The sequence below is a fragment of the Leptonotus elevatus genome, chromosome 14 (genome assembly GCF_054856555.1).
Source record: "Leptonotus elevatus isolate MCC_2025b chromosome 14, RoL_Lele_1.0, whole genome shotgun sequence".
NCBI lineage: Eukaryota > Metazoa > Chordata > Actinopteri > Syngnathiformes > Syngnathidae > Leptonotus > Leptonotus elevatus.
In genome coordinates, this window is record NC_141252.1 from 2580323 (window position 1) to 2608183 (window position 27861).

Genomic DNA, 27861 nt, shown 5'->3' on the forward strand with positions numbered 1-27861 from the left:
GCATTGATACGGTTGTGCGAAGTGTGTCTGCGTGTGCGTCTGTATCCTCAGTAAGACCATGTCTGCCATCAAGTGGTGAACGGTGATATTACAACTTAAAACCATACATTGGAACCCCGCTATCCGTGGGGGATAGGAACCAGGCTTGCCCGTTAATAGGGAACATTTGAGATTGATTGACACCCTTTGAAATACACTGGAAATAAATATTTTTTTTACCTATAATATTCTACAAAAATTCTTAAAACTCCAATGTACATTTTCCAATAAAAATGGGGGCTGGCACGGAAAAAAACAAAATAAATAATGAAAAAAATAAGATATTGGAAAGAAAATCTCCAAATGGTTCCAAATTGTGAGCATTTGGGGTTCCACTCCAGTAGAAGAAAAAGAAAATGAATCTAGGGCCCACTCAGATTTTGCCCCATTGCAAGCCATTTTGATTTGTGCTGTCACGACCGAATATTTTTAGAATTGATTCAATCTATCGATTTTTCTAAATCTAAACAGGTTCATTTAAAATTTGCATTAAAGTGTATTACCAAAGCATTTCCCCCCCTGATTACTGCTTCAGGGTTTTAATTTGTGCCAGAGGTGGCATCACCCTGACTATGATGGGTGACTACCGATGCCAACCAGGAAATGGGCGTGTGCAACGGTGGCTCCATGATCTGTTTCTTCTTTGGTACATTAAAGTAAAAAAGAAAAAGAAAAAGAAAGCCGTTTCTTCCTCAGTTGTCGCTTCAGGTCTTTCCAGTGCACTGCCGTTTGATATAGCGCCTCCATAATGGCGCAACACTGCAACTGCAGTTAAAATGCACAGCTGGAGCGCTGTGTTGAGCGATATCAGTGGCTCGGGCTGGAGGTGGCCGCCTCTGAATGTTGTACACAGGAAAAACCTTGTGTTTATTAACTCATTCACTGCCATTAATTCATAAAAAAAAAAGATTATGAAAAAATTCGGGGTGTGAGGCGATTAAAATCTTTAATCGAAATTTAGCGCATGACTTCACTAGTTAACTCGTGATTAATCACAAATTTGATGTCGGTTCTAAATGTACAATATTTTTTTCCTAGGTTTTCATACTCTTTTTAACAACAGTGGAAAAAAAATGTTGAATAGAAATTGTTCAAATTAATTTTTGACGTTCATAACCGTCAATGGCAGTGAATGAATTAAAAAAAAATATATATATTTATTTCGGGGCGTCAAGCGATTACAATTTTTAATCTTAATTAATCGCATGACTTTACTAGTTAACTCACGATTAATGACAAATTTTATATCTGTTCTAAATGTACAATAAAAAAATTCTAGGTTTTCATACTCGTGTGAACAAAAGTGGGGGAAAAAACTTAAACTGATAGAAATAGTTCAAATGAACTTTTGACGTTAATGAGTTAACCTTTGATTGGTGGTTATTTTATAATTCGTATTCAATTGAACAATTTTTCATCAAAAAATGGCTCCAAACGATTACTCGATAATTGAAATAGTTGTCGATCAATTTGCTAATCAACGACTCGTTGGTTAATCGATTCGTTTCGACAGCTCTAATTCCGAGCCATGCGTTCTAGACAAACGGCCAACGCGAAATTGTGAAACCATTTGAGTTTTTGTCATTGCATGTGTGAGTGCCTCCATTTCTCCTTTGACTCTCGCGGTATCGACTGTTGCGTGACGCGGTGGCCCGGAGGCTGATTGGATATCAGTTTGCTATCAGTTTGCTGTCTGCTTCACAAGCGCGACCATCCGAGCGGAACGCACATTTCCAATTGGCCGCGTTATCGCGCTAATACACCTGGCCTGCCGGCCCCGCCGTTGCATTTGGGGCCGTTTTTGTGCGACTGGCATGTTTTCCTCCCGACATTTGATCAACAATAGATTCAAGAACGTGAAGTTGATGACGATGACGACGGCACCGCAGGGTGGAAGCAGCTGCGTGTGTTTTTGTTTTGCCAGTCTGCACATGAGCAGTCACAATAGGAGATGGACGCCACGCCTCGCCTCGCCTCGCGTCACATCTGCTCGTCGCACCCGGAGCCCCAAGGTTGTTTTGCAGGAATTAGCGTACGCCGGGACGCAATAAGAGCGGCTGGAAATACGAGCGAGGCGTTTAAGGGGATGAGAGCTCGCGATAATGAAAGGCATAAAGAGGGGTTAAGAGGGTTGGAAAACGAGAGGGAGTCAGCGGGATAAGAGCGAGCGGGGAAAATTTTGCAGATTTAGGTCAGAGACTCAGTCGCAAACAGGCGAAGGAGGACGAGGATGAGCAGCAAAGCCACTTGCACTGAATGGGACCACAAATGGACAATATTAATACTGCATGCTATCACTTTTTCATTATGTGTCTTTATTGAGGCTACACATCCCACATTTTTCATTATTACATTTAAATGCATTTTAAATCATTTAATTATTATTTATTTATTTATTTATTCATTTGCTCCCAAAAATGTAGAAATGCGTTCTATTTTAAATATTACCAGTGTCCCTAAGACGTGTTTATACGTTTTTGTTTTTTTTTTAAATACAGAAGGCTTTGATGCAGCCTCTGAACTGAAGAAAACGGTTGAAGCAATGATAGTTATTACAAACACAACCAGCAGGTGGCAGCAGAGTATAAGAGATCAACCAGGGCCATGTTGAAACAAGCTCTTCCCCCCCACTGTTTTTAAACAGATTTGTGAATAATTTGATCAACTTAGCTATATTCTAATGCTAATTGCTGCAGACCGGAAAGAGATAGAAATATACTTTTTGATGAAAGAATAGACTCAAATTTTTTTTTTGTTAGGGTTTTCTAGCAATAAAACACAATATTCTGTGGGCCTCGCAAAATCTGTCAAAATCCAGTAAAACAGCCGAGAGCGAAGGGGGTTGCTTCAGGGAAAATGTCTGGGAGTGAATGAGGTAATAAAACCAAAAATATTTCATTGAAATTCATTCAGTAATTCACTGCCATGGACATTTATATTCATCAATTCGGAATCTAACCGTTCACTGCCATCGACGAGATATCAAGTTTGTAAACAGCTGTAATGACAAAGTGATCCCTGCAGATGGCGCAGTTTCGTCGCGTTGGACTTGAGATCAGCGCAACTTTTGAGTACAAGATAAAGATGAGGGTTTGAATTTCATCTTGTGTTATCAATCGTTGGAAGTCCAAAAAAAACAAAAACAGAAAACAGCTTTTGTTTTTTGATTATGACACTACAACAATTGGCCAAAATAATCGGCCAAATTGTTTTGTTTTTGTATTCATTAAAAAAAGTTTAAGCCAAAAAGCAATTATGCATTTTTTAATAAAATTAATCGGTATCAATAATCAGTATTTTTTTCTGCCAAAAATCGGTATCTGCATTGTCGGCCCAAAGAAATCCGTTTTGGTTGGGCCCGACAGGAACGCAGATACCTTTTCAGACGTGGCTGCTTCTGCTTCTGTTCAATTCCATGCACACAAGTGCAGGTATCGCAATGACAAAAATCATGTCAAGTCATATCCGGGCGACGGGTTTGCGCGAAGGGAGACAATTTGCTGGCGATCCAAACGAAGCGGGCTCGGCCTTGGCGGAGGCCGGCGCCCCGGCGAGTATCATCCTTGTTCCATCTGGCACCAAGCGATGTGAATTTCGAGCCAGGCAACGCTGGCAGCAGATCACCTTGCGTGCAGCTCTTGATTTAGCAGGTCTGAAGGTCACGCGGAGGACGTGTCCTGGTCGAAGGTTTGGACGGATACAGTTTTATTTACCAGAATTCACAAGTCTGTGTGCTTCCAAGTTCTTTGAAGACTAAACTTTGATGTTCATTAGGTTCACTGAAGACTGTAAATTAGTCCTGATAAGGATTTTCATTTGGTTTACAAGAGACTAAAAAAAGGGTGCGAGTCAAGCGAGATCCGACCGCTAAGAGGGCGCGATTCCTTTTGTCGGCCGCCAACAAAGCCGGCCCTTGTGCCCGTGGAATTGGGGCAGTCTGATCTTAATGAGCAATTCTTGCTCAGATTTTCCTCTCGCAAGATTCTTTTAGCGTGAGAACGAGAGCCATCAAAATCCTTCTTGCTTTGCTTGGTACCCGATTGTTCTTCCTGACAATGAATCGTCATCATCTTGACTATTCTCTGCCAGTTTGGACGTTTTTAGAACCTGCTTACCTTTTCCAATGCTACCAATGATCAGTATGATCAGTCCTTCTTACTTCCTGGACAACCCTATAGGGGGCGCTACAGACTTTTTTTTTTTTTTTACTTGTGTATGACTTACTGACAAAATATACAATTTTAGGGAGCAGTGTTCGCTGCTCAGGCCCTAATAAAATAAAATAATAAAAATAATAAAACAAATAAATATATATAAAATAAAAATAATAGTAATAATAAATATAAATGTAATGACAATTTGATAGAGATAGACAGCGCCGATATTGGGCATTTTGACGATTATCGGTATTGGCCTTTTTTTTCCAAATCTGATGGCCGATAAAAGGTAAAGATAAAACCATTTTCATCTCAGAGAACTATTTATTTAAAATTTCAGTGAACTTCATGAGACGCTGCTGACCCTGGGAACTTTCTGAACTTTTTATTTTTGTTCAACATTAAAACAACGAAATGTGTTTTCAGGTTCCATTTAACTCCATTTAACTGATAACCTTGGGAGCTCCCTGAACTTTTTTTTTTTTTTTAGAAATTTAAAATGAAGTATATTGTCATTTACCAACAAAGTCAAGCTTGCCATTTGTATTGACGTCAATATCCCCCCCCCCCCCCCCTTTTTACTGAAAATGAATATCGACTGCTAATAATCGTTCTCGGTATCAGCCCTGAAAAAAACATCGGTCTATCTCTCAAATGTAACCAATAAAAATCACACATTTTCCTTGAATCGTCAACAGAATTATCTTTAAAAAAAACTACTTTGGTTTTCATTCATACAGAGCTAAGAAAAAATTCGAAAAGCTACGTCTGCCGCAGCAGCCATTTCCTCTTTCTATGAATGACTATCTAAACATTAGAGCATTTCAACGTGCTGCTCTTTTAACCGGGGCAGCCAGCACCCTCTGCTTTGGCTCGTTGTCACAGTGACCCTTCGGTGGAAGCCCCCAGGGGGCGCTTTGGAGTCAGACCTCCCACAGTGCCATATGCTTGTGAGCAATTCCTCCAGTACCAGAAACTCTCCACCATATTGCGTAATTTTATTCTGCCAAACAAAAAAACCCAAAAAAATCATATCAGCTGGGCCCTAGTCGACTGTACACCACAACAAAAGCGACAAATCAATGCTAATCAATTCAATCCAGATGAGGCAAGTGAGGCATTTTGTGGTTTTAGCATCTTTAGCCTCATTAGCTTCATCAGCATTTGACCCCCTTCAGCTTGCAGCAACCACCAAGCCCCCCCCCCCCCCCCCCCCCCGGGGCTTCTGGGTCGCCTCGATAAGGCGCCACGATACCTCTGGCCCACTTCTTGCAGTCATTTTCCACAGGCTGAGCGATCAAATCAGAAGCGTCACAACATCCCGTTGACCTCGTCAGCATCATATGGATCTTGCTCAGGGTTATAATATTTTCATAACTTAAGTTATTTTTATTTTGTATTTAGTTTTCAGAGTGTCCGTTTTTTAAAATTAGTTTTAGTTTTATTCGATTGAAATAATTGCCAGATTAAAATGATGGACATTTTTGCTATGATTATATTTATTTTGAGTTAGACTTAGACTTAGACTTTGATTCCTTTGGGATGACTCCCTTTGGGAAATTTACATTTCCAGCAGCAATAAGAGCAAATAGGCATGCAGACAGGAAGAGCATCACACAGATGAAGAAAAATGAAAAATAAAAAATTTACAAAATTACAACCAAAAAAAAGTTAGTTTTCATTTTTTTTAAGCATTATTTTTATTTCATTTAATTAACAAAAATGTTTTTTTTTTTTTTAGTTTTAGTTAATTTGTCCGTTTTTGTTAACCTAAAAAAAGCTTGATCCTGGTGAAAATATGTGTATTTCAGGGTTCTAATCACTCACTCGCGCCTAATTGAAAGTTTGAAAAAATTAGCCCCCAGCACTCGTTTCACCGAAAAGATCGACGCGAAATTTGGTAGGTTAACGTGACAATCATAACAGTCGCACAAATTCTCTGTGAGTCACTTTCAAAATTAAAAACAAAGTCGGACATTTTGGGTTGAAGCAGCCATTTTGGGCAAGTTCCACGACTCTTGGCGAAGTTGTACTACCGAATATGCCCGATTGGAACCAAGTACCCAAGACAAATTTAAAAAATTATAATTTGCTTCAAAAATGGGTCAGATTTTTTTTTTTTTAACCTGACACCAATTTCACAGATCTAAAACTGCCGGACACGTCTCTGACACGGAGTCTGTCCTTTTGGTTTAAAAAATTCTACATTCACAAACTCCTGCTTATAAATTCCCACAAATGATCTCCATTTTTTTTTGCTTCCTGTCTTTCTGCAGGGTCGCCATGTCAAGACCGGGCAGCTGGCAGCCATCAAGGTCATGGATGTCACCGGGGTAAGCAACACCCCCCCCCCCCCACACACACACACAGCGCCAAGTCCCACGATTATACCACCGTGTCATCTAATTAAGAGCGATGAGTCAGTAGCAGCGAAGAAAATGAGGACAGGCCTATCGCCATGGTAATATTAGCTGCTGGTATCGGGGCAGCAGTGTGGTCTCAGGCGTGTCTGCAGAGCGGGAGAGTGGGATCTCAGCTATATTTAGAGGCTACACCCACGACTCAGCGCAACAATGAAACAGCGAAGGAAAGCATTTTCACACAGAGAGAGCCTGCGAAAATGGCCGGGGTCAGAGCTGTCACGGGAGCTGTGGTGTTTATTCATTCACCTGCGCATTTTAGACAGAACCCAGCAAATTTTAGCAGACCGACAAATATTTCAGCAGAAGTGTAAAATGGGCTTAATATGGGCCACAACGGTAGACGTGTGCTCTTTACACGAAACCCAGTGAAGGTGGGGTAACAGAAAACGACCATCTTGAGCATCTTTCACACAGAAATCCTGCAAAATTGCTGTTTTGGCATCCAAAAATGTCAAGATGATACTTTGAAGTAGTGCAAAGTTATAGTTTAAAAAGTCGTGGTAAAGAGTCATTAACTGCCATTGACGGCTATAGACATCAAAAATTAATTTTAACAATTTTTATTAGTTTAGTAAAAAAAAATCCCACTTTTGTTAAAAAGAGGTTGAAAATCTAGATTTTTTTTAAATTGTATTAAAACAGATATAAAAATTGGGATTAATCGGGAGTGTGAAGTCATGCGATTAATTACGACTAAAAATTGTAATCGCCTGAAAAAAGTTTACAATTATTTATATATTTTTTTAATTAGGGGCAACAGGCGATTCAAATTTGTATCGCATGACTTCACTAGTTAACTCACGATTAATCCCAATTTTCATATCTGTTTTAATACAATTTAAAAAATCGAGGTTTTCATACTCTTGTTAACAAAAATGGAAAAAAAAATGTTAAATAGAAATAGTTCAAATGAATTTTTGACATCTATAGCCGTCAATGGCAGCGAATGAGTTAAGATGGCCACTTGTGTTATTTACTGCTGCAAAATGCTTAATTGTTGCTTTTTGCTTTCCCTGTGTGTGTTTGCGTGCTTCAGGATGAAGAAGAGGAGATCAAAGCGGAAATCAACATGCTGAAGAAGTACAGCCACCACCGCAACATCGCTACCTACTACGGCGCGTTCATCAAGAAGAACCCCCCGGGAATCGACGACCAGCTATGGGTGCGGTGTTTTTACTCAACTGCAGAGGGAAAGGGCGGGAGGGAGGAGTTGTTACACAAAATAATCATCCCTGGTACAATGTTTTTTTTTTTTTGTTTTTTTTTACTCATTCACTGCCATTGACGGTTATAGATGTCAAAAATTAATTTAAACTATTTATATTATCCACTTTCGTTAACAAGACTATGAAAACATATAATTTTTTTATTGTACATTTAGAACAGATATAAAATTTGTGATTAATCAGGAGTTAACTAGTGAAGTCATGCGATTAATTCCGATTAAAAATTTTAATCACATGACGCCCCTAATTTTTAAATAATCTTTTTTTTTTTTACATCGCATCAGGCGATTACATTTTTTTTATTGTAGTTAATCACTAATTTTATATCTGTTCTAAATGTACAATAATTTTTTTTCTAGGTTTTCATACTCTTGTTAGCAAAAGTGGAAACAAATGTTAAACTAATAAAAAATTGTCTATAGCCATCAATGGCAGTGAATGAGTTAATTAAGAATGAAGATAGAAAGAAAATGGGTGGAATGAAGGTGGAAGGATGTGTGAAACGACAGAAGGGTGAATGATGGGAAGAAGAAAGGAAGAAAAGGGAGCAAGGACAGGAAAGGAAGGAAGGAAGGACGGAGGCAAAGATGGACAGAAGAAAGGATGGAAGAAAGGAAGGAAATGAAAAGTGTAGCTAAGGGATGAAGGGGGGGAAGGAAGGGGTAGTATGAAAGAATGGAAGGAATGATAGAAGGAATAGAGGAAGGAAAGAAGGTAGGAGTTGGAAGTAAAAAAAAGAAGGGCGGAAAGATGAGAGAGAGGACAAAGAAGGAAGGAAAAAAGGACATGAAAGGAAGGAAGGAAGAAGGAGGGAAGGAAATATAGAAGGAAGGAAGGATGGATAGTTGGAAGGAGCAAAGGAAGGAAGGAAAGAAGGGAATGGGTGGAAGGATGGATCGAAAGAAAGAAAAAAGGATGGCATGAAATGATTTTGTGTCATCCATCCATCTCACAATAAAAAAAAAAAGGGTCATTTCCTAATGAGGTGTTTATTTTCACCCCCGTTGAGGTACGTCGTCTATTGAAGGAAAATGTGCTAAGATGCTTATCTTCTTATTGAACGTGTTCCCACGCCACTTGTGGCTCGAGATCGGCGTATGTGTGTAAACAAGGCGAGTCATGAGCCATTAATGCTAACAAAAATGTGACGCTAAACTCGCCCAATGGGTTGGAAAAACAACGGGCGACCTGTTGGCCTCAATCACTTATTGACCAACTATAAAATTCAGTGTGCTTGAATTGAGGCTGTGGGAAAAGCCAAGGAGGCATCATTTAGTTTCACGAGCGCTAACGTAACAACATGAGCTGCTAGCCGGATAGCAGAATTTTTGTCCGGCATGTTAATGTTAGCTGCTAGCCAGATAATATAATTTTTGTCTGGTATGCTAATGTTAGGTGCTAGTCAGATAATAGAATTTTGGTCTGCTATGCTAATGTTAGCTGCTAGCCAAATAATAGTATTTTTGTCTGGCATGTTAATGTTAGATGCTAGCCAGATAATAGAATTTCTGTCTGTCATGCTAGCGTTAGCTGCCAGCCACATGAGAGAATTATTTTTCTGGTATGCTAATGTTAGCTGCTAGCCAAATAATATAATTTTTGTCTTGACATGTTAATGTTAGCTGCTAGCAAGATAATATAATTTTTGTCTGGCATGCTAGCGTTTGCTGCCAGACAAATAATGGAATTTTTGTCTGATATGCTAATGTTAGCTGCTAGCCAGATATTAGAATTTAGGTGTTGTTGACTTATTTGTGTGTTTTTGTTGTTGTTGTTCTTTGCTTTAAAGTGCTTTATAAATAAAGTTGTCAGTTGAGTAGATGTGTTTCTTTGTCGCATCTCCTTTGTTTGCGTCACGTGCTATTGTTATTTCATTCTATGATGACAAATCAGGCGATGTAATCCACCTTGCTATTTTACACAGCTGGTCATGGAGTTCTGCGGCGCCGGCTCGGTGACGGATCTGATCAAGAACACCAAGGGCAACTCCCTGAAAGAGGAGTGGACGGCCTACATCTGCCGAGAGATCCTCAGGGTGAGCGTCATTCGTATTTCATCGCCGTACCTCTCGTAATTGACGGCGAGCGGCGCGCGTCCCGCGACGCCCTGATGCTCATCTCGCCCGTTTGTGCTGAGGGCAGCGCTATCGCCGCAGCATCTCGTCTCGTTATTGAGGCTCAGGCAGCGGCCGTTTCCTTCCTTTTCTTCCTCTCCTGTCTCCGCTTCTGCTTCCTTTTTTTACCTCCTTTATGCCGTCCTTACTGATATTTTTTTGGGTTCCTCGTTTTTGCTTTCGTGTTTTAAGGCATTTTGGCTGCATCATTTCTATGTCTATTAGTGAAGATGTGTTTGTTGCTAGAAGGCTGATGCACATTTTATAAAAAAAATAAACGCCTCACCTGGAATAAATGACAAATGGCCGTGATTACCTTTCCTGTTTTTTTTACTGTTGCAGTAAGACATATTTAATGTAACATAATGTGGCATCAGTATAGCCTTCATTCAACAAATCATTTAACACATGTGTGCCTTAAGGATGTGAAACGTCAAGAAATAAACGCCACACCTCAAATAATTTTATCTCCTTCAGGGGAAAAAAGTAACTGGTGGCTTTAATTACCCTAAACTTTAGTAACAAGAAAGTTTATCTTTTGTATGTGCAATATATATTTAATTTCCCCCAAAAATGCAAACCTTCACACTGTGCACATAAAAAAACGCCTCACTGCGAATAAATAAAAATGTAAGGCTGACATTTAAGTTGGATTAAAAAAAAAAAAGTTGGATTTTAAAGCGCTACACTATGTGCCGCCAAATATTTCAACTTTGACTCAAAACTAATGCTTACATTTGTATTTATAAAAAACAAAAAGTGTGTACTACTAATGATAATCAAATTAATCAATAAATGATTTGCATTAACTCATTAGTTATAATTATAGTTCTAAAAATGCATGCAGTTGAGTCATGTCATACCCGCAGCTGCTATGTGAGGGAGAAAAAAAAACGCTAATTACAAATCTGAGACTACTTTCCTTTTTGGAGGCGACAAGATTAACCAAATCAGTCATGGCGTAATTAAAAAAAAAAAAAGGCTTTTATTGAGTTGCCGGTCGTCGACACAAGGACGTGAGATCGTCTTGAAAATGAGGCTCTTTCCGTTTGGCTCGTGGCTCTGGCATCCTTCACAGATTGTGTGTTTGCGTGTGTTTACGTGTGTGTGTGTTTACGTGTGTGTGTGTGTGTGTTCAGGGCCTGACTCATCTCCATCAGCACAAGGTCATCCACCGAGACATCAAGGGACAGAACGTCCTGCTGACAGAGAACGCCGAGGTCAAGCTAGGTGGGTGCCGTCACGTAAAGAGCCACTCGGCGAAACGGCCCCGCCGATTGGACGGGCCTGAAGTGTAAGCCTTACAACAATTGTGTGCGCGTGCGCCGAATCCTTGCCAACTTATGGCTTACGGACATTTACGACGCACGTTTGCAATGACACTGGGCACATTCTTTCATTTTTACTTCCCCGCTGTAAAAAGCAAATAAACAGTTAAACGGGCTATTAATCCGGTTTATGGATTAATTCCACTTTATGAGTCAGGACGGTTTTGGTTCTGTTTGATATCATTATTTTTTTTAACGTGTCCGTCGCTGCATTTAGTGTCTTTTCTGAACCCGTTTATATGTTGCAAAAGAAGTGATTTATCAACGCGTAAGACTTTTTTTGGACCCGCCTTCTCCCCGCAGTGGACTTTGGCGTTTCGGCCCAGCTGGACCGCACGGTGGGAAGGAGGAACACGTTTATCGGGACGCCATATTGGATGGCGCCGGAGGTGATCGCCTGCGACGAGAACCCCGAAGCAACGTACGACTTCAAGGTGCTTAACCTGAACAACCTTGCGCAGGATGCGCTTCTTGCCTTGAAGGTCACCTGGTATAACGGTTTGGTCTCGTTGCAGAGCGATTTATGGTCACTGGGCATTACGGCCATCGAGATGGCTGAAGGAGCTCCGCGTAAGTGCCCTCCCTTTTATAAGCGCATACATTTTTTATATTGGGTAGACAAGTGTCCTCTTAGCCTGATGTTCTTTTTTTTTTTTTTAAGAATTTAGTTGGATTTTTGCACACGCAAAAAGATTACTTACATTTTTAAAAGGTGCCAGGAATGAGAAGATTGCTCTAAAATCAGCCATTGAACTCATTTGCTCCCCAAAACATATACATATAATTTTAAATATGACCATGCTCCCAAAGACGTATTTATATGTTTAAATTAGTTTTTTGATGTTTCTTTTTTTATGCTCGAGCATACAGAAGGCTTTGATGCAGCCTCTAAACTGGAGAGAATGGCAATGGCAGTGGTAGTTATTACAAAAACGGCCAGCAGGTGGCATCAGAGTATAAGAGATCAACCAGGGCCATGTTGCAAAAAGCTCTTTTCCCCACAACAGATTTGTGAATAATAATGAAACTTAGCTATATTCTAAAAAAAAAAAAATGGAAGCAGATACAAATGTACTTTTTTTTTTAGTGATGAAAGACCAAACTTATTTTTATAGCAATAGAACACAATATTCTATGGGCCTTGCGAAATCAGTCAAAATGGGAGCGAAGGGGGTTGCTTCAGTGAAAATGGCTGGGGGTGAACGAGTTAATAATTTTTTTTTTTTTATCATAATAATTTGGAATGAGATTGCCCAGTTTCTCAGTCATGTTTTTTAAAGTGATTCTGGAATGTGATTACTCTAAACTAAGATGGTCTAGAATGAGAGTATTCTAAAATAAGACTTATTCTAAAGGGACTCTGAAATGACATTAGGGAGTCTGGAATGAGAAGATTGATCTAAAATCAGTCATTTGCTAAAAGGAGTTCGGAATAAGAAGATTGCACTCAAGTCAGTATTTTGGAATGACATTACTCAAAAATCTGTCATTTTTAAAGGACTCTGGAATGAGTGTCTAAAATCAACAACAACAAAAATCCACATTGATTCAAACAAATCGGTGGGAGTCTGTTTTTTTCAAGAGCTTAGTGGGATTTTTTGCGCACACGCAAAAAGATTATCCAACGCACTGCTGTTTCATGTGTGTGACCCCGCAGCGCTGTGTGACATGCACCCCATGAGAGCCCTCTTCCTCATCCCGCGAAATCCCGCGCCCCGCCTCAAGTCAAAGAAATGGTGAGAAATTAAGCGAACGACCGCATCACACTTTCAATATATTGGCTTCTCGCGCAGCCAATTAAGGTCACCAAAATGACAATCTTACTTGATGATGAAACGTCCGTCGAACTCCCAATGCAGTACAATGGCCGTGCGAACACTCCAGAGCATTATAGCAAAAAAACTGCCTTTGTTGTCACGGCGGCGTTGGTGGTCAGGTCCAAAAAGTTCCAGTTGTTCATCGAGAGCTGTCTGGTGAAGAGCCACGGCCAGAGGCCCAGCACGGAGCAGCTCCTCAAGCACCCGTTCATCAGGGACCTGCCCAACGAGAGGCAAGTCCGCATCCAGCTCAAGGACCACATCGACCGCACCAAGAAGAAGCGAGGCGAGAGGGGTGAGCTCGAACTGCACTTTTTTTTTTTTTCCTTTTAGGAAAGTGCAACATTGAAGGTTTGTCTTCTTTTTATGGAATGGAATACGGAGTGATGGCTCAAAAAAAAAAAAAAAATCAATGACAAATCTGGAATTAAATGAGTCGAAAAGTCACTTTCTAAAGGTAGGATTGAATGAGATTACTTTTAAGATTAAGATGACAAAAATGACTCGGGATGCCCAGTAATGCTATGTTCAACCGATACAGATAAACCAGATTCAGAAAGTGCCGATGTCGATAACCGATAAGTCAGCCGATAAATGTTTGCAAAATTCACTTGAATACAAATATGCTTTTGAGTCCTACTATAACGCTAACGTGGACAAATACACGTAAACATTGTGTAAAGCACCACGAAGCTCAATTTGCTGCTTCAACTCATTTTGAGTTTGCCAAAACAAAACAGCCGTGTTTAAAAAAAAAAAAATGCTAACATTTCTTTATCTGTTTGACGTCAAATTAGTCGATAATTGCCGATAATTATCGGCCACCGATATTATCGTGCATCCCTAAAAATGACTCACCTTGAAATGAGTGATTTTGCCAAGCGAGTCTGGCATAAGATTACTCTAAAATCGGATTTCTTGCCTTCTTTCAAATAATCTCGAAGGAGAAGATTGCTCTAAAAATCTATCACTTTCTGGAGGAAATCAAGAAATTTTCAGAAGTGACTCTGGATTTAGGTCTGTCTTTTTTTTAAGGAAGTCTGGAATGTGGCGATGACTGTAAAATCAGTGATTAGTTTTTTCCCAAGCGAATCAAATTTTCTTTAAAAATCTGTCGTTTTCTAAAGAGAATCTGGAACGAGATTACTCTCAAAATCAGTCGTCTTTTTTGAGGGAATCCGAAATGAAGAGCTCGCCTTAAAATCGGCCATTGTGACGTCTAGAGTCTGGAACGACATCACTCTAAAATGATCAATCATACTTGGAGTCTGGAACGAGAATTGCTCTAAAATCAGTTTGATGAGATACTCGACAAAGTATTGTGGAAAGATTGATTTTGTAGTTCAGCGTAAAATCGTTTAAAAACAACTCATGAGGTTTTTCGGTACCAAAATGTATTATTCACAATCTTGTTTTTAAGACTCATTGCAGCAGCGTCGCCCCGAGGACGACGTTGTACACTCCCACTATTGTCGCACAGTAAACATCCAGTGACAGACCTCAGTTCCGCTTCCAAGGCGGCCACTGACGGCCTCGCCACACACGCTCCCGCTGCGTCATTACCAAGCAGATGAATCGCTTCGCGACACAAGCGCCGCAGGCCCAGTGATGATGTATAGAAACTTTTTTTTTTTTGCAGACATTTATTTTTCTCCTCTTTTGCTCTAGGCGCACTTTTGACTGAAATGCGTTCAAGCGCCTGTTTTCTGCCTCTGTGAAACAAAGACAGAAAATGGGACTAAAACGACGTGGATATTAACTCGTTTGCTCCCAAAAACATATAAATACGTTCTATTTTAAATATTACCATGGTGCCCAAAAAATTGATTTAAAAAGTTGAAACAATGGTAGTTATTACACAAACGGCCAGCAGGTGGCAGCAGAGTATAAGAGATCAACCAGGGCCATATTGAAACAAGCTCTTCACCCCACTGTTTTAAACAGGTTTGTGAATAATGATGAAACTTAGCTATATTCTAATGCTAATTGCCGCAAAAACGCAAACAGATAGAAATATACTTTTGATTCCTGATGAAAGAAGAAACTAATCTTTCTTTTGGTAGGTTCCATATTTTTCTAGCAATAGGACACAATATTCTGCGGGCCTTGCAGAATCAGTCAAAATCCAGTAAAACAGCCGGGAGCGAAGGGGGTTGCTTCAGTGAAAATGGCTGGGGAGTGAATGAGTTAAATAAATTATGGACGAAAATAGAAAAAAACATTTGAAAAGAATTAGAGCGGTCAAGCGATTCAATTGTTCTAATCAAATAATCACATCTTAGAATTTTGATTCATCACAATTAATTGCTTAATTATGAAGGCTTTTTAATCAAAAATGTTTGCCCGCCAAATTCAAAGAGCCATATTATTTTATGAGGACGTCTTCAAAAGGATCATCTGCGCTCAGAATTAATAGTGTGATAATAATTTGCGTTTTTAATACATGATCAATGCGATCATTTTTTGTGATTAATGAATTAGTTAACACTTTAACTTTGACAGCACTAAAAAAAAAAAAAGAATATGAAAAATGCGTCGATATTAGCGGAAAAATCCGTGCAACTTGGGGACATGTTGAATGATGTCAACGTCCTCTGCTCTTCACGCTGACACATTTTGAGCTTTGTACTCCCAAAGTGGCTCAAGGTGCAAAAGAAGGTTTGAGTTGAGCGAGGATTGGGAAATGCCGGAAGCGAGCTGAGTTTCAACCACGAGCGCGTGAAAAGAAGACAGCTTTGATCTCTGCAGGTAACTCTTTATATTCCGCGTGTGTCCCTAATGTATCAGACGAGACCGAGTACGAATACAGCGGCAGCGAGGAAGAGGACGATGAAAGAGACACGGGCGAACCCAGGTCAGCGCCGGCCGACACTGAAAAAACGTACCGACACTTTTCCTGAAGCTTTCCTCGCCGTTTCATCGCCTCGTCTTCTCCGCTTATAAGCTCCATCATCAACATCCCCGGCGAGTCGACCCTGCGCCGCGACTTCCTGCGCCTGCAGCTGGCCAATAAGGAGCGCTCGGAGGCGCAGCGGCGGCAGCAGCTGGAGCAGCAGCAGAACGAGGAGCACAAGCGCCTGCTGCTGGCCGAGAGGCAGAAGCGCATCGAGGAGCAGAAGGAGCAGCGGCGGCGGCTGGAAGAGGTTCGTTAGCGGGGGAGGCTTGTATGACTTGTAGCTTGAGGTCGATGAATCGACTTTTTTACCTGGCTTCTATTAAGGACTCAACGATTTTGAAAATCGTTATCATTATTATTATTATTATTAAAAACAATAAAACGGGTCTCCTGGTGTTCGGTTTAGGTGAACGGTATGAGATTTTTTCTAATAGGTTTTCTGGTGCGCTAACAAATACACGCACGCACGCACGCACGCACGCACGCACATACACATACTCACCCACACACACACACACACACAAAAAAAAAAAAAAAATATATATATAAAAAAAAAAAAAAAAATAATAATAATAAAAGAGCAATGATGATGACATTTCCGAATGAACAATACTGAGCTCTTAAAAAAAATAAAAAAATAAAAATAAAAAAATAAATAAAACCTACTGACCGGCCAAAATGAAGCACTAATTAAAAAAATATAGTTTTTTTTCCCAAATCGCACCCTTAGCCCAAGTGGTCTTTTTCTAAAGTCTTTGCCCCCTCGTCCCCCCCCATCCCCCACCCCCCCCTCCACAGCAGCAGCAGCGCGAGCGCGAGCTGAGGAAACAGCACGAAAGGGAGCAGAGGAGACGTTACGAGGAAATGGAGCAGCTCCGTAGAGAGGAGGAACGCCGGCACGCCGAAAGAGAACAGGTTCGGATCCAGCACTATTATAGGAAATATATCTCTCAAGTTTCTTCCACTCCCGTGTGGCCGATGTAGTGATTTCACTTATAGCCACCCGCATGTAAATTGGGCAATAAATGAATACGTAAGACCCCTCTCTAGGGTTGTCACGACAGGTTAATCACCCCGCCCCGTTGGTTCTGGGCATCGCGGAAATACTATTTTAATTATGATTGATTGTAGTTTGGAGGCGACTTAACTGAGTCAGTCATTTCCCAGCCCTACCCCCTCTCGGTCGCGGGTTCCGGGTTTGCCGTCTCACTATTTTGCAGATTATTATTATTTTTTATACGGTATATCACTATTTTTTCTGCCTCCCATTTACCACGAGAAGGTGGCACACAAAATGTAAACGAAGTTTGAAAACAGGAAGTATTTCAAGCTCAGCCTAATTTTTGCTGAACATTATAGAATGTGAAATCCTCCTGCTTTTTACGCCTACAGAAAGCGATGGCTGTAGGTTCCTTTTAAAATGTACATATGGGCATGATTATTGATACATATTGTGATACAAGTTTGTTATTTCACATAACTTTTTGCATTTTATGTTACTCTTGCTCTCTCAATAAATGATGTGCCATAAATGCAAAAAAATGCTTGGCGCAGCAAAGCTTGCCCGCCTCTGTCCCTGTTCCAGACCATCTCCACCTCCTCCACTTGCCACCTTGGCTGTCTGCGTGCGTCCAGATGTCACTAACACTAACATTTCTCAACATTGCTCCTATTTTTTTCCCCCTCGCACGCTGCTCAGGAGTATATCCGTAGACAGCTGGAAGAGGAGCAGAGGCAGTTAGAGATTCTCCAGCAACAGCTTCTACAGGAACAGGCGCTACTGCTGGTAACCTGGCTCAATGTTTACATGTCCAGTGAAGCATCCTTCAGAGGGTTTTGCACTTTTTTTTTTGCTCTACTTTTTGAGTGCCTCTACCTCAAGACCAAACATTTTATTATGGAGATGTTCTGTCGTGACATATTGTCTACCATGATCCCGCATTCCTCTTCCACAAAAAGTTCCGGTTTTGGGATGTGTTTATTTCACATTGGGAACGGATAAGGTAGTGATTTCCGGCCACTGTGTACCGTGGGAAATTATCCACTTTAACGTAATTGGCCCAAAAAGTAAAATTTACTTACTGCAAGTAATATATTTCGTCTATCGATGCCAGCAAACAAGGACTGCCGAACAATGAAATCTTCTTCTAATACATGGTAGAAGGTAGAATTAACCCTTTAATTCATAGAATAAAACGATTACTTTGGCGCCATCTTGCGGAATCATGGTGTTGTCGTTCGTTTTAATTCAGTGATGGATTTTGTGGACTGCATTCGCGAAAACTGAATGCATCAATTTTGACCTCAGTTGGCGTTGCTTCCTTCTCCTCTGTGGCTTCGTTCATCCGCTCATTCCCCTTCGGAAGTTTGGCTTTCATACGACTAACCTTTCCTCTGGTTTACTTCCCGCCAAGGAGTACAAGCGCAAGCAGGTGGAAGAGCAGCGGCAGGCCGAGCGTCTGCAGAGGCAACTCCAGCAGGAGAGGGCCTACCTGGTGTCGCTGCAGCAACAGCAACAGGAGGGGCGGCAGGCGGAGAAGAAACGGCTCTACCACTTCAAAGATGTCGCTAATCCGAATGACAAGCCAGCCTGGGCTAAAGAGGTATGTGATAAAAAAAATATTTAAAAAAGCCTGATATGTGCAGCAACATTTCTTTGGGCAGACATAAAACAACAATTTTGGAAATAAGAACCGTACATAAGCCACAAGATGGCCAAGTCACACACTGCTGTGGGATGGCACTCCACTCTTTAACCAGGAGTCGGAACGTATTATTTAACTATAATCTACTACGAGCTCAATTAAAATAGATTTTTGACATCTATAGCTGTCAATGGCAATGAATGAGTTAAAAAAAAAAAGTCTAAATGGATTTTTGACTTCTATAACCGTCAATGGCAATGAATGAGTATTTTAAAAAATGTATATCGATTTTTGACATCCGTAGCTGTCAATGGCAATGAATGAGTTAAAAAAAAAAAAATCTAAATAGATTTTTTTACGTCTATAGCCGTCAATGGCAATGAATGAGTATTAAAAAAATAATAATCTAAATAGATTTTTTACGTCTATAGCTGTCAATGGCAATGAATGAGTTAAAAAAAAAAGTCTAAATGGATTTTTGACTTCTATAACCGTCAATGGCAATGAATGAGTATTTTAAAAAATGTATATCGATTTTTGACGTCTGTAGGTGTCAATGGCAATGAATGAGTTAAAAAAAATAATAATCTAAATAGATTTTTTACGTCTATAGCTGTCAATGGCAATGAATGAGTATTAAAAAAATAATAATCTAAATAGATTTTTTACGTCTATAGCCGTCAATGGCAATGAATGAGTATTAAAAAAATAATAATAATTTATTTTTTACGTCTATAGCCGTCAATGGCAATGAATGAGTATTAAAAAAATAATAATCGAAATAGATTTTTTACGTCTATAGCTGTCAATGGCAATGAATGAGTTAAAAAAAAAAAAAAGTCTAAATGGATTTTTGACTTCTATAACCGTCAATGGCAATGAATGAGTATTTTAAAAAATGTATATCGATTTTTGACATCCGTAGCTGTCAATGGCAATGAATGAGTTAAAAAAAAAAAAATCTAAATAGATTTTTTTACGTCTATAGCCGTCAATGGCAATGAATGAGTATTAAAAAAATAATAATCTAAATAGATTTTTTACGTCTATAGCTGTCAATGGCAATGAATGAGTTAAAAAAAAAAGTCTAAATGGATTTTTGACTTCTATAACCGTCAATGGCAATGAATGAGTATTTTAAAAAATGTATATCGATTTTTGACGTCTGTAGGTGTCAATGGCAATGAATGAGTTAAAAAAAATAATAATCTAAATAGATTTTTTACGTCTATAGCTGTCAATGGCAATGAATGAGTATTAAAAAAATAATAATCTAAATAGATTTTTTACGTCTATAGCCGTCAATGGCAATGAATGAGTATTAAAAAAATAATAATAATTTATTTTTTACGTCTATAGCCGTCAATGGCAATGAATGAGTATTAAAAAAATAATAATCGAAATAGATTTTTTACGTCTATAGCTGTCAATGGCAATGAATGAGTTAAAAAAAAAAAAAAGTCTAAATGGATTTTTGACTTCTATAACCGTCAATGGCAATGAATGAGTATTTTAAAAAATGTATATCGATTTTTGACGTCCATAGGTGTCAATGGCAATGAATGAGTTAAAAAAAAAAAAAATCTTAATAGATTTTTTTACGTCTATAGCCGTCAATGGCAATGAATGAGTATTAAAAAAATAATAATCGAAAAAGATTTTTTACGTCTATAGCTGTCAATGGCAATGAATGAGTTAAAAAAAAAAAGTCTAAATGGATTTTTGACTTCTATAACCGTCAATGGCAATGAATGAGTATTTTAAAAAACGTATATCGATTTTTGACGTCCGTAGCTGTCAATGGCAATGAATGAGTTAAAAAAAAAAAAAATAATCTAGATTTTTTTACGTCTATAGCCGTCAATGGCAATGAATGAGTATTAAAAAAATAATAATCTAAATAGATTTTTTACGTCTATAGCCGTCAATGCCAATGAATGAGTATTAAAAAAAAAAATAATAATTTATTTTTTACGTCTATAGCCGTCAATGGCAATGAATGAGTATTAAAAAAATAATAATAATTAATTTTTTACGTCCATAGCCGTCAATGGCAATGAAAGAGTAAAAAAAAAGAAAAAAATGGAGGGGCCATACAAGGTCACACACTGCTATGGGCTAGCATTTATTCTTTTAGAACCGCAGTAGCGTGTGATGGCTACAACCAAGTCTAAACTGATAGCTGCCAAACATTTCAGAACCTTTTCCAATCCAATCCACTTTATTTCTATAGCACATTTTATAAACACGCATTTCCAAAGTGTTGTACACTATTATACACATGTATCAAGTAGAACTAACTATAAAAATAAAAACAATCAATAAAATAATAAAATACAACAGGTAAAATAAAAAAGAATAGATTAAAATAATTAAAAATAAATAAAACATAAAAAGACCCCAAGGGACCCCAAATTCACGCTGAACTCAAAGCCAAGGAATAAAAGTGGGACTTAAGACGAGACTTCAAACACTCCACTGTGGAAGCGGTTCGAAACGCGGAGAGGCAGATTGTTCCTTTTGTTTGACGCTATAACACCAAGTGGCCTTCTCTTTATCCTAACAATCGTCACCAACAGGAGAACCGTTGGCGTCCTCAGGAAATCCGGCACTCAAGCCCTGAATTGTGTGTACTTTGTTCATTTTCTCGCTCTGACTTTGACTCCCAGGTGCCGCAGCAAGCGCAGGTTCAACGCGGTAACCCGCCCCGCTCTAACCTGCGCCATCATCAGTCATTCAACCAGCCACCTTCGTCCTCGTCCCCGGCCTCCCACCACGGCCAACCCCGAGCCCAAACCCCTAGACGCACGCCGTCCGTCGGCGCCCAGGTCCTCTCCGGCCACGCCCCCCAGATCCGCATTGCGCTCGACCCCGGGGAGCCCCTCGACCCGGGGCTCAAGCAGGAGATAAGTCAGCAGGTCAGAGAGTTGAGAGCTCAGAGGAAGCGCAGCCCGACCGCGGTAAAGGAAGACAGTAAGGCGCCTCCGCACAAGGAGCCCCGTAACACCGAGAAAGAACCTTGCGGTGCCGCGGGGGTCCGACAGTCCAAAGCTGCCTCAGACCCTCGAGACCGCCAGAAAGAAAAGTCCCCAGGCAGGCCCCTCTCTGCGCCCAATCACGCTGACATCTCCGATGTTGTTACTAAGGCCCCCGCGCAGGTCCAAAAACTGGTTAGTGCTCGCCGCCGCTGCAGCTCGTACGCTCAACCTCCGCCGTAGAATAGATGTAGACGTAGAACCCGGAATGTCGTCGACTTTTTAAGTTACTTTTCTTTAAAGTTGGTTCTGAGGATCAGAGAAGATCGTCTTTTAGTGTAGTGTGAGTAAAGTCTCAAGTTGGTGACGGGCAAGTGGTCCGCTGAGACCCCTTTTCACGAAAACTTTTCAGACATTTCTCTTTGGTCTTTTTAGTGTCGTGATATTCTTTCTCATTTTAACGAGAGGAAAAAATCTTTTGTGCGCCATGCCAGGAAAACGCACACTAGGGTTTATTTTATCCACCATTTTTAAATTTAGTCTCAGCTTTAGTCCACTTTCAATCACGCTTGTTAGTTTTTTTTTTATCACAGTTAGTCAACCTCATCCCGTTTTTATTTAGTCCATTTTTAAGTGACTATAAATCCAGCATCTTAGTCTTCATTTTAGTGCGAAAAAATATGATTTTATTTGTCTAGTTTTAGTCAGGACAAGCATTTAACCTCACAATTTTTTCTGTCAACAGATTATGTTGAACATTTCGGATCTAAAACCATTTCACATGAATTTTTCTCTCCGCTTTTTGATGACTTCACACACAATTACAGTATATCAACAAATGGCTGTCTATGGCTCAATGCTACAAGAAAGTAAATTAGCCAGCATAAATTAGCCATCATAAATTAGCGGTCAAATTAACATTATAGTTATGACGTTATAGCCGTTGGATTAATTTTACATTATAACTATAATTTACTTTTTTCTTTTTTTTTACTTTTTCACCGTGAATCCACCTCCTGTTTGTGCATGTTGCACTTGCTAGCTGCAGATTTTGAAAGGGGGCGTGTCGTCGTCTCACGCGACAGATTAGCAGAGACAAGATTTTACAAAATCAAATCATTTTCATCTCATTTTTGCTCATGAAATAAATCCATAGTTTTTAGTTCCAGTTTTTATCAAGTGAAGTACATTTTCGTCTCGTCTTAATTAGTCGCCGAAAATGCATTCTGATTTAGTCCCACTTATTGTTTATTAATGAGGGTTTTAGTCTAATTTTAGCCCGGTGAAAAATGTGTGTTGACGAAATTATTTTTGTCTCGTTTTCATTGACGAAATTAACACTTAACGCACACAAAACGTTTTCTCCTCACGCGCACTCTTTTCTCTTGTAGGTGACGACGCTAAAAATCTGCCATTTTCTTCCCCTTGTAGTTCCTTCCTCATCACTACTAAAAAGATGTCGCCGTCTTCTTCTTTCACTTCTTGCTCGCTGTAGTCGTGACTCATGAATAAGAAGCCGCATGCATACTTTAGTTGGGACGACCTAAATCATAATCTTCAATAATCCCCCAATAGATTATGAGCTCATGAGGATTTGCCCAAAAAATCCTCCAAAGGGGATCGTTCTCATCGCGCATGCAACATGACCCAGGGGGTTCTCGAAAAGAAACTGCAGAGCCATGACTGAGAAATTCTCATTTCATCGCGAGAGCTTCTGCCAGTTGGCAGACAAGACAAGACCTTCATTGCACATAAAACGTTTGGTCAAAATCCAAAATTGTGGATCTGATTTGTAGAGTTTCACGCTTTGTGGAGAGTAAATTGTAAATTGCCAAAATAGGCCCTAAAATGGCCGCTTTTTTTTATGTTACATACATGCTTGGAGGGCTGAATGAAGTTTTTGGGGCAAAAGCCCAAATCACAATAAAATGGCCACTTCAAACCAACGTGGCAAACTTCCTGTTTTTTATGCAAATGATTTCTTGAAGCATTTTGTGAGTCCACTCATGATGAATATGGCTACCAAATTCCTTGTTGCTTTGGTTTTATGGCCAGTCTTTAAACTTGGGTGCCATATTCCGCACCAAACGCAATGAACAAAGTCAATTATTTTGCAAGTTAGCGTCGGACAAATATCTGGTATTTGTGGTTGAAATTTGGTTGCCTTCGAACAAAATTTGTAGGACAAAACTGACGGAACACTGGTAATGATAAAAAAAATATATACGGCTAAAATGGCTGCTTCCAACCAGAATTGCTGACTCTCTGTAGCTTTTCGAGCATGGCTTCTTGAGACTTTTTTTGTGGGTCAAGTCATGAAAGATATATCTGCAAAAAAATCATGTTGCCAAATAACACTGTCTTCGCTTAATTTGTTTTCGAAGGACTCCTCGAAATACACGAAATGACCTTAAATTAAAATGACTTCATCCATCTTTTCGGGCATGAGTTGAGACTTTTTTTTTTTGTAGGTCTACTCATCATAGACATAAATTTGATGCAACGAACTGAAACTGGCTTCAGGGGCCGAAGTCCCCCCTCCCCCCAACTTGCACGTTTTATCACGTGCTGGGATATGAGTGACGGTCGTGTGTGTGCGTGTGCGTGTGCGTGTGTGTGTGCATGTGTCAGGTGGAGGAGAGGTCGAAGATGAACAGACAAAGCTCTCCGGCAATGCAGCCCAAAGTGTCGAACCGGATCTCCGAACCTTCCCTCCCTCCCCGATCCGAGTCCTTCAGCAGCAGCGGTGGCATGCAGGCCGCCCGAACTCCACCCACCCACCGTCCCGTCGAACCCCAGGTGTGTGTGTGTGGGTGTGCGGAAGGAACACTTGTGCCTTGAAAATTAACCTTACGACCTCTCCTTTTTGGATGCAGGACGATACAGAATATTTACATTGATGTTGTGTATTCATGGTGTGCCTTAACATATGCCAGCCCGCAGTCTCCTCTTGGATAAAATGTGTTTTCTAATGTCGACTTAAAACAAACCGGCTGCTCCCTGGTTACCCTGTTACTGTTACCTTACCTCTGGATGTGACAGTATTAAAATCCACATTAGCCAATTTGCTGCATTGCTTTGCTTTCTCACTGTCCTTAGTCTCCCCTCGGATAAAATGTGATAATAGGTAATCGAAGACTAGTCACACATATGGTAAAACTGTATTAGCGTGTTGCTGTGCCTTAGCCTCAGATGCTAGTTTCATACTCCACAGTCTCCACTTTGCTGCAGCACTCCGTGCCCCGAGTCTCCTCTCAGATAAGCGGTGTCGCCGTAGGAGAACTTCGCTGCAGTTTCTCATTCCAACTGATGTGTTCATTGTGGCGCGATTTTCGCAGTGGTTTTGAAGTGAAAACCAAGCATAGATTTAAGCCGTCTTTGTTCCTGGCTCAAGACTTAAGGCAAGTTCTTGTTCCTGACACTTTAGCGAAATCATTGTTCCCGACAAGTGACTTAGATGAAGCTCTTGTTCTTATAAGTCATTGATCCTTAACACCATAGGTGTCAAACACCGGCCCTCGAGGGCCGCAGTCCTGCAGGTTTTAGATGTTTCCCTTCTCTAACACAGCTGATATAAGATCAGCTCATCAGCAAGCTCTGCATAAGCCTGCTATCGATTAGTGTTGTTCCGATACCGTTTTTTTGGCCCCCGATTTTACCCAGCTATGCAGTATCAGCCAATGCCGATACCGAAGTTTATTTTTTTTTCTCAACATGAAGTAGCTGTCCTGCCATTGGTTTAGAGCAGAGGTGGGCATCGAGGGCCGTAGTCCTGCAGGTTTTGCATGTTGCCCTTCTCCAACACAGCTGATATATTATCAGCTCATCAGCAAGCTCTGCATAAGCCTGATAACGATCCTGTTGATTAGAATCAGCTTGTGTTAGAAGTAAGAAACCTCCAAAACCTGCAGGACTCCGACCCTCGAGGACCGAGATTGCCCACCTGTGGTTTAGAGCATTCAAGGGCCAATAGGATATTTTTGCTCGGCATGCAGTGAACATGTCACACATCAGTGAATGTTGTGCACGAGCATGACACAAGATGCTCCAGTATCGGTATCGGAACAATACTAATAATCAGCTTGTGTTGGAAGAGGGAAACCTCCAAAACCTGCAGGACTGTTTGACACCTGCGCTTTGCACGGTCTTCCTTAGTCCTCAGTCCTTCTATGCCTTGCTGTAACACTCGTCTGGATTTTCCTTCTGGCTGATTCCTGGATTCTCCGTCAATGCTTTAGATGGCCCACCTCGTTCCAGTCAAGACGCACTCCAGCTCCATGTCGGGTTCTCAGTCCCTGCAGGACCAGACGGGATCCGCTCTGAGCGAGGGCGTGGGCTCCCCCAGGCCCGACATGCCCCGCCAGAACTCCGACCCGACTTCCGACACCCAAACTCCGCCGGTTCGCAGCGCTGATCGGGACCGCGATCGCGATCGGGACAGGACGGCCTGGCAGAGAGAGGAAGACCTGCCGCCCAAGGTCCGAGAATCCCACTCGGTGAGACTTTGCTTGGCGTATCATGAACATTTTTCCCCGCATGAATTGTTCTTTGTAATTCTTCCAGTGAATTAACTATGGTGATTAATTTTCTTTCCAGACCCCCCAGAGGACAACCTCCATCTCACCAGCCTTGGTCAGGAAGAACTCCCCCAATGGAGGCGTCGGTTTGGGACCTCGCACGGGGTCTCAGCTCATACGAGCAAGGTGATTAGCCTTGCTGCAGTTTTAAAGTCCATAGTCTCCACTTTGATGCAGCAGCCTGTTTCCTTGCTGCCCGCAGTTTCCCTTTGGAGAAAATGTCATCCTATGTGGATGAAAACATTTTGCATTAGCTTAGCTATCTTGTGCCTAAGATCTGTACACTGCAGTTCTATACTCCACAAAGTCTACTCTGTTGCAGTAGCTCATTGCCTTGCTGCCCTTATTCTCGGCACGGATAAAATTGGTCACTTTTAAGTAGACACAAGCACTGATGGTCGCTACCCCATCTGGGCATAAACCAGTGTTGCTTACACAGATTCTAACGTTATCGTAGCCTCTTACCATGTCTAATCTATGACCTTCGCAACTGCTTGGCATATACCCCATAGTCTCCACTTAGATTGCTGCCCTCAGTCTCCTTTTGGATAAAATTTGTCACCATATGTGGACGTAAACCACTTCTGGTTGCACAGATACTAACCTTAGGTTAGCGTCTTGTCCAACCTAAATTGTGGAATCTGGAGGATATACTCCACAGTCTCCTCTTTGCTGCCAAGGCCTGTTTTCTTGCTTTCATTAACCTCCCCTTGGATAAAAATTGTTACCTCATCCATTACCTTAGCCTGTTTTGTTGCGTTAGCTACGGACGCTGCAGTTGTATTCTCCACTTCGCTTCAGCACACCGTTTTATTTCTGCCCTCAATCTCCTCTTGGATAATTGTTTTTCTTTTTCTTTAGCAACCCAGATCTGCGCCGTTCCGAGCTCTCGCTGGACGCCATGCCGCAAAGGACTTCCTCCAACTCGTCATCGTCGTCCTCGCCCTCATCCCAGGGAGGCTCGGTGGAGAGGAGAGGTACGTTTTTTGCCGTCCTGTGGTTGCAATGGCCAAGTGTCCCAAAACATTTGTCCAAACACTTTTGTTGTGGCCATCCCTCAGTTCCGCTCGGATCAACCTGTCCGACGTGCCCTGTTAGTCAGTCAGCCTCTGGGGTGGAAACAGGAGGGAAATGAGAGGAGAAGAAGATAGAGAGAAGCGTAGAGGGAAATGTCAAAGAAAAGAAGAAAAAGGCTACAGGGATATGTTAAGATATGCGCGGATCTCCTTCTGACAAGACACAACCAGACGGCATAACTTTCCCTGCATCCTTTTTCGTCAAATTTTGTCCTAAAAGTGAAGCGCTTGAAACGTGCGTTTACGTTAGTTATGTTGTCATACCAACAGGTCAGAGCAGACAGGAAGCGTCATCGTCAGCCGCGGCCAATCAGGAGGCCAAATCCAAGCAAGAGGAGGGCCGCGAATCAATCCGACCCAGCAGGCCCGCAGTGAGTCCCGACATACGAGCGCGCTCCAGACTATTGTAGTCAAGTGTAGGAAATTCCTACAGCGAACCTGTGTTCTCTGCCTCTCTGTCTGTTTCCCCTCCATCCTTCAGAGCTATAAGAAAGCCATAGATGAGGTTAGTGAGCCCCCTTTTTCCTCAGTCCCGAGGGACCCCAAGTCCGCTGATGTGACACATACACACAGCGGAGAAGGTGGACCT

At 41.0% G+C, this 27861-nt stretch overlaps 1 protein-coding gene across 17 annotated transcripts in view; it reads left to right on the forward strand.

Annotated features, from left to right (window-relative positions):
- LOC147162562 (traf2 and NCK-interacting protein kinase-like) overlaps positions 1-27861 on the forward strand; it is a 59512-nt gene that overhangs the window by 19467 nt on the left and 12184 nt on the right. For 4 of the 17 annotated variants that reach the window (XM_086094611.1, XM_086094614.1, XM_086094612.1 and 1 more), the window contains exons 3-22: positions 6473-6529; positions 7656-7781; positions 9770-9880; positions 11098-11188; positions 11590-11720; positions 11802-11856; positions 12944-13022; positions 13223-13398; positions 15891-15957; positions 16048-16246; positions 16798-16914; positions 17699-17785; positions 18414-18602; positions 21314-21814; positions 24251-24418; positions 25858-26115; positions 26216-26322; positions 27058-27173; positions 27543-27643; positions 27754-27777. In XM_086094611.1, the coding sequence (XP_085950737.1) occupies positions 6473-6529; positions 7656-7781; positions 9770-9880; positions 11098-11188; positions 11590-11720; positions 11802-11856; positions 12944-13022; positions 13223-13398; positions 15891-15957; positions 16048-16246; positions 16798-16914; positions 17699-17785; positions 18414-18602; positions 21314-21814; positions 24251-24418; positions 25858-26115; positions 26216-26322; positions 27058-27173; positions 27543-27643; positions 27754-27777 (2760 nt within the window). The remainder of the gene's footprint in view (positions 1-6472; positions 6530-7655; positions 7782-9769; positions 9881-11097; positions 11189-11589; positions 11721-11801; positions 11857-12943; positions 13023-13222; positions 13399-15890; positions 15958-16047; positions 16247-16797; positions 16915-17698; positions 17786-18413; positions 18603-21313; positions 21815-24250; positions 24419-25857; positions 26116-26215; positions 26323-27057; positions 27174-27542; positions 27644-27753; positions 27778-27861) is intronic. The other 13 variants (XM_086094616.1, XM_086094617.1, XM_086094621.1 and 10 more) reach the window with 9 other exon arrangements.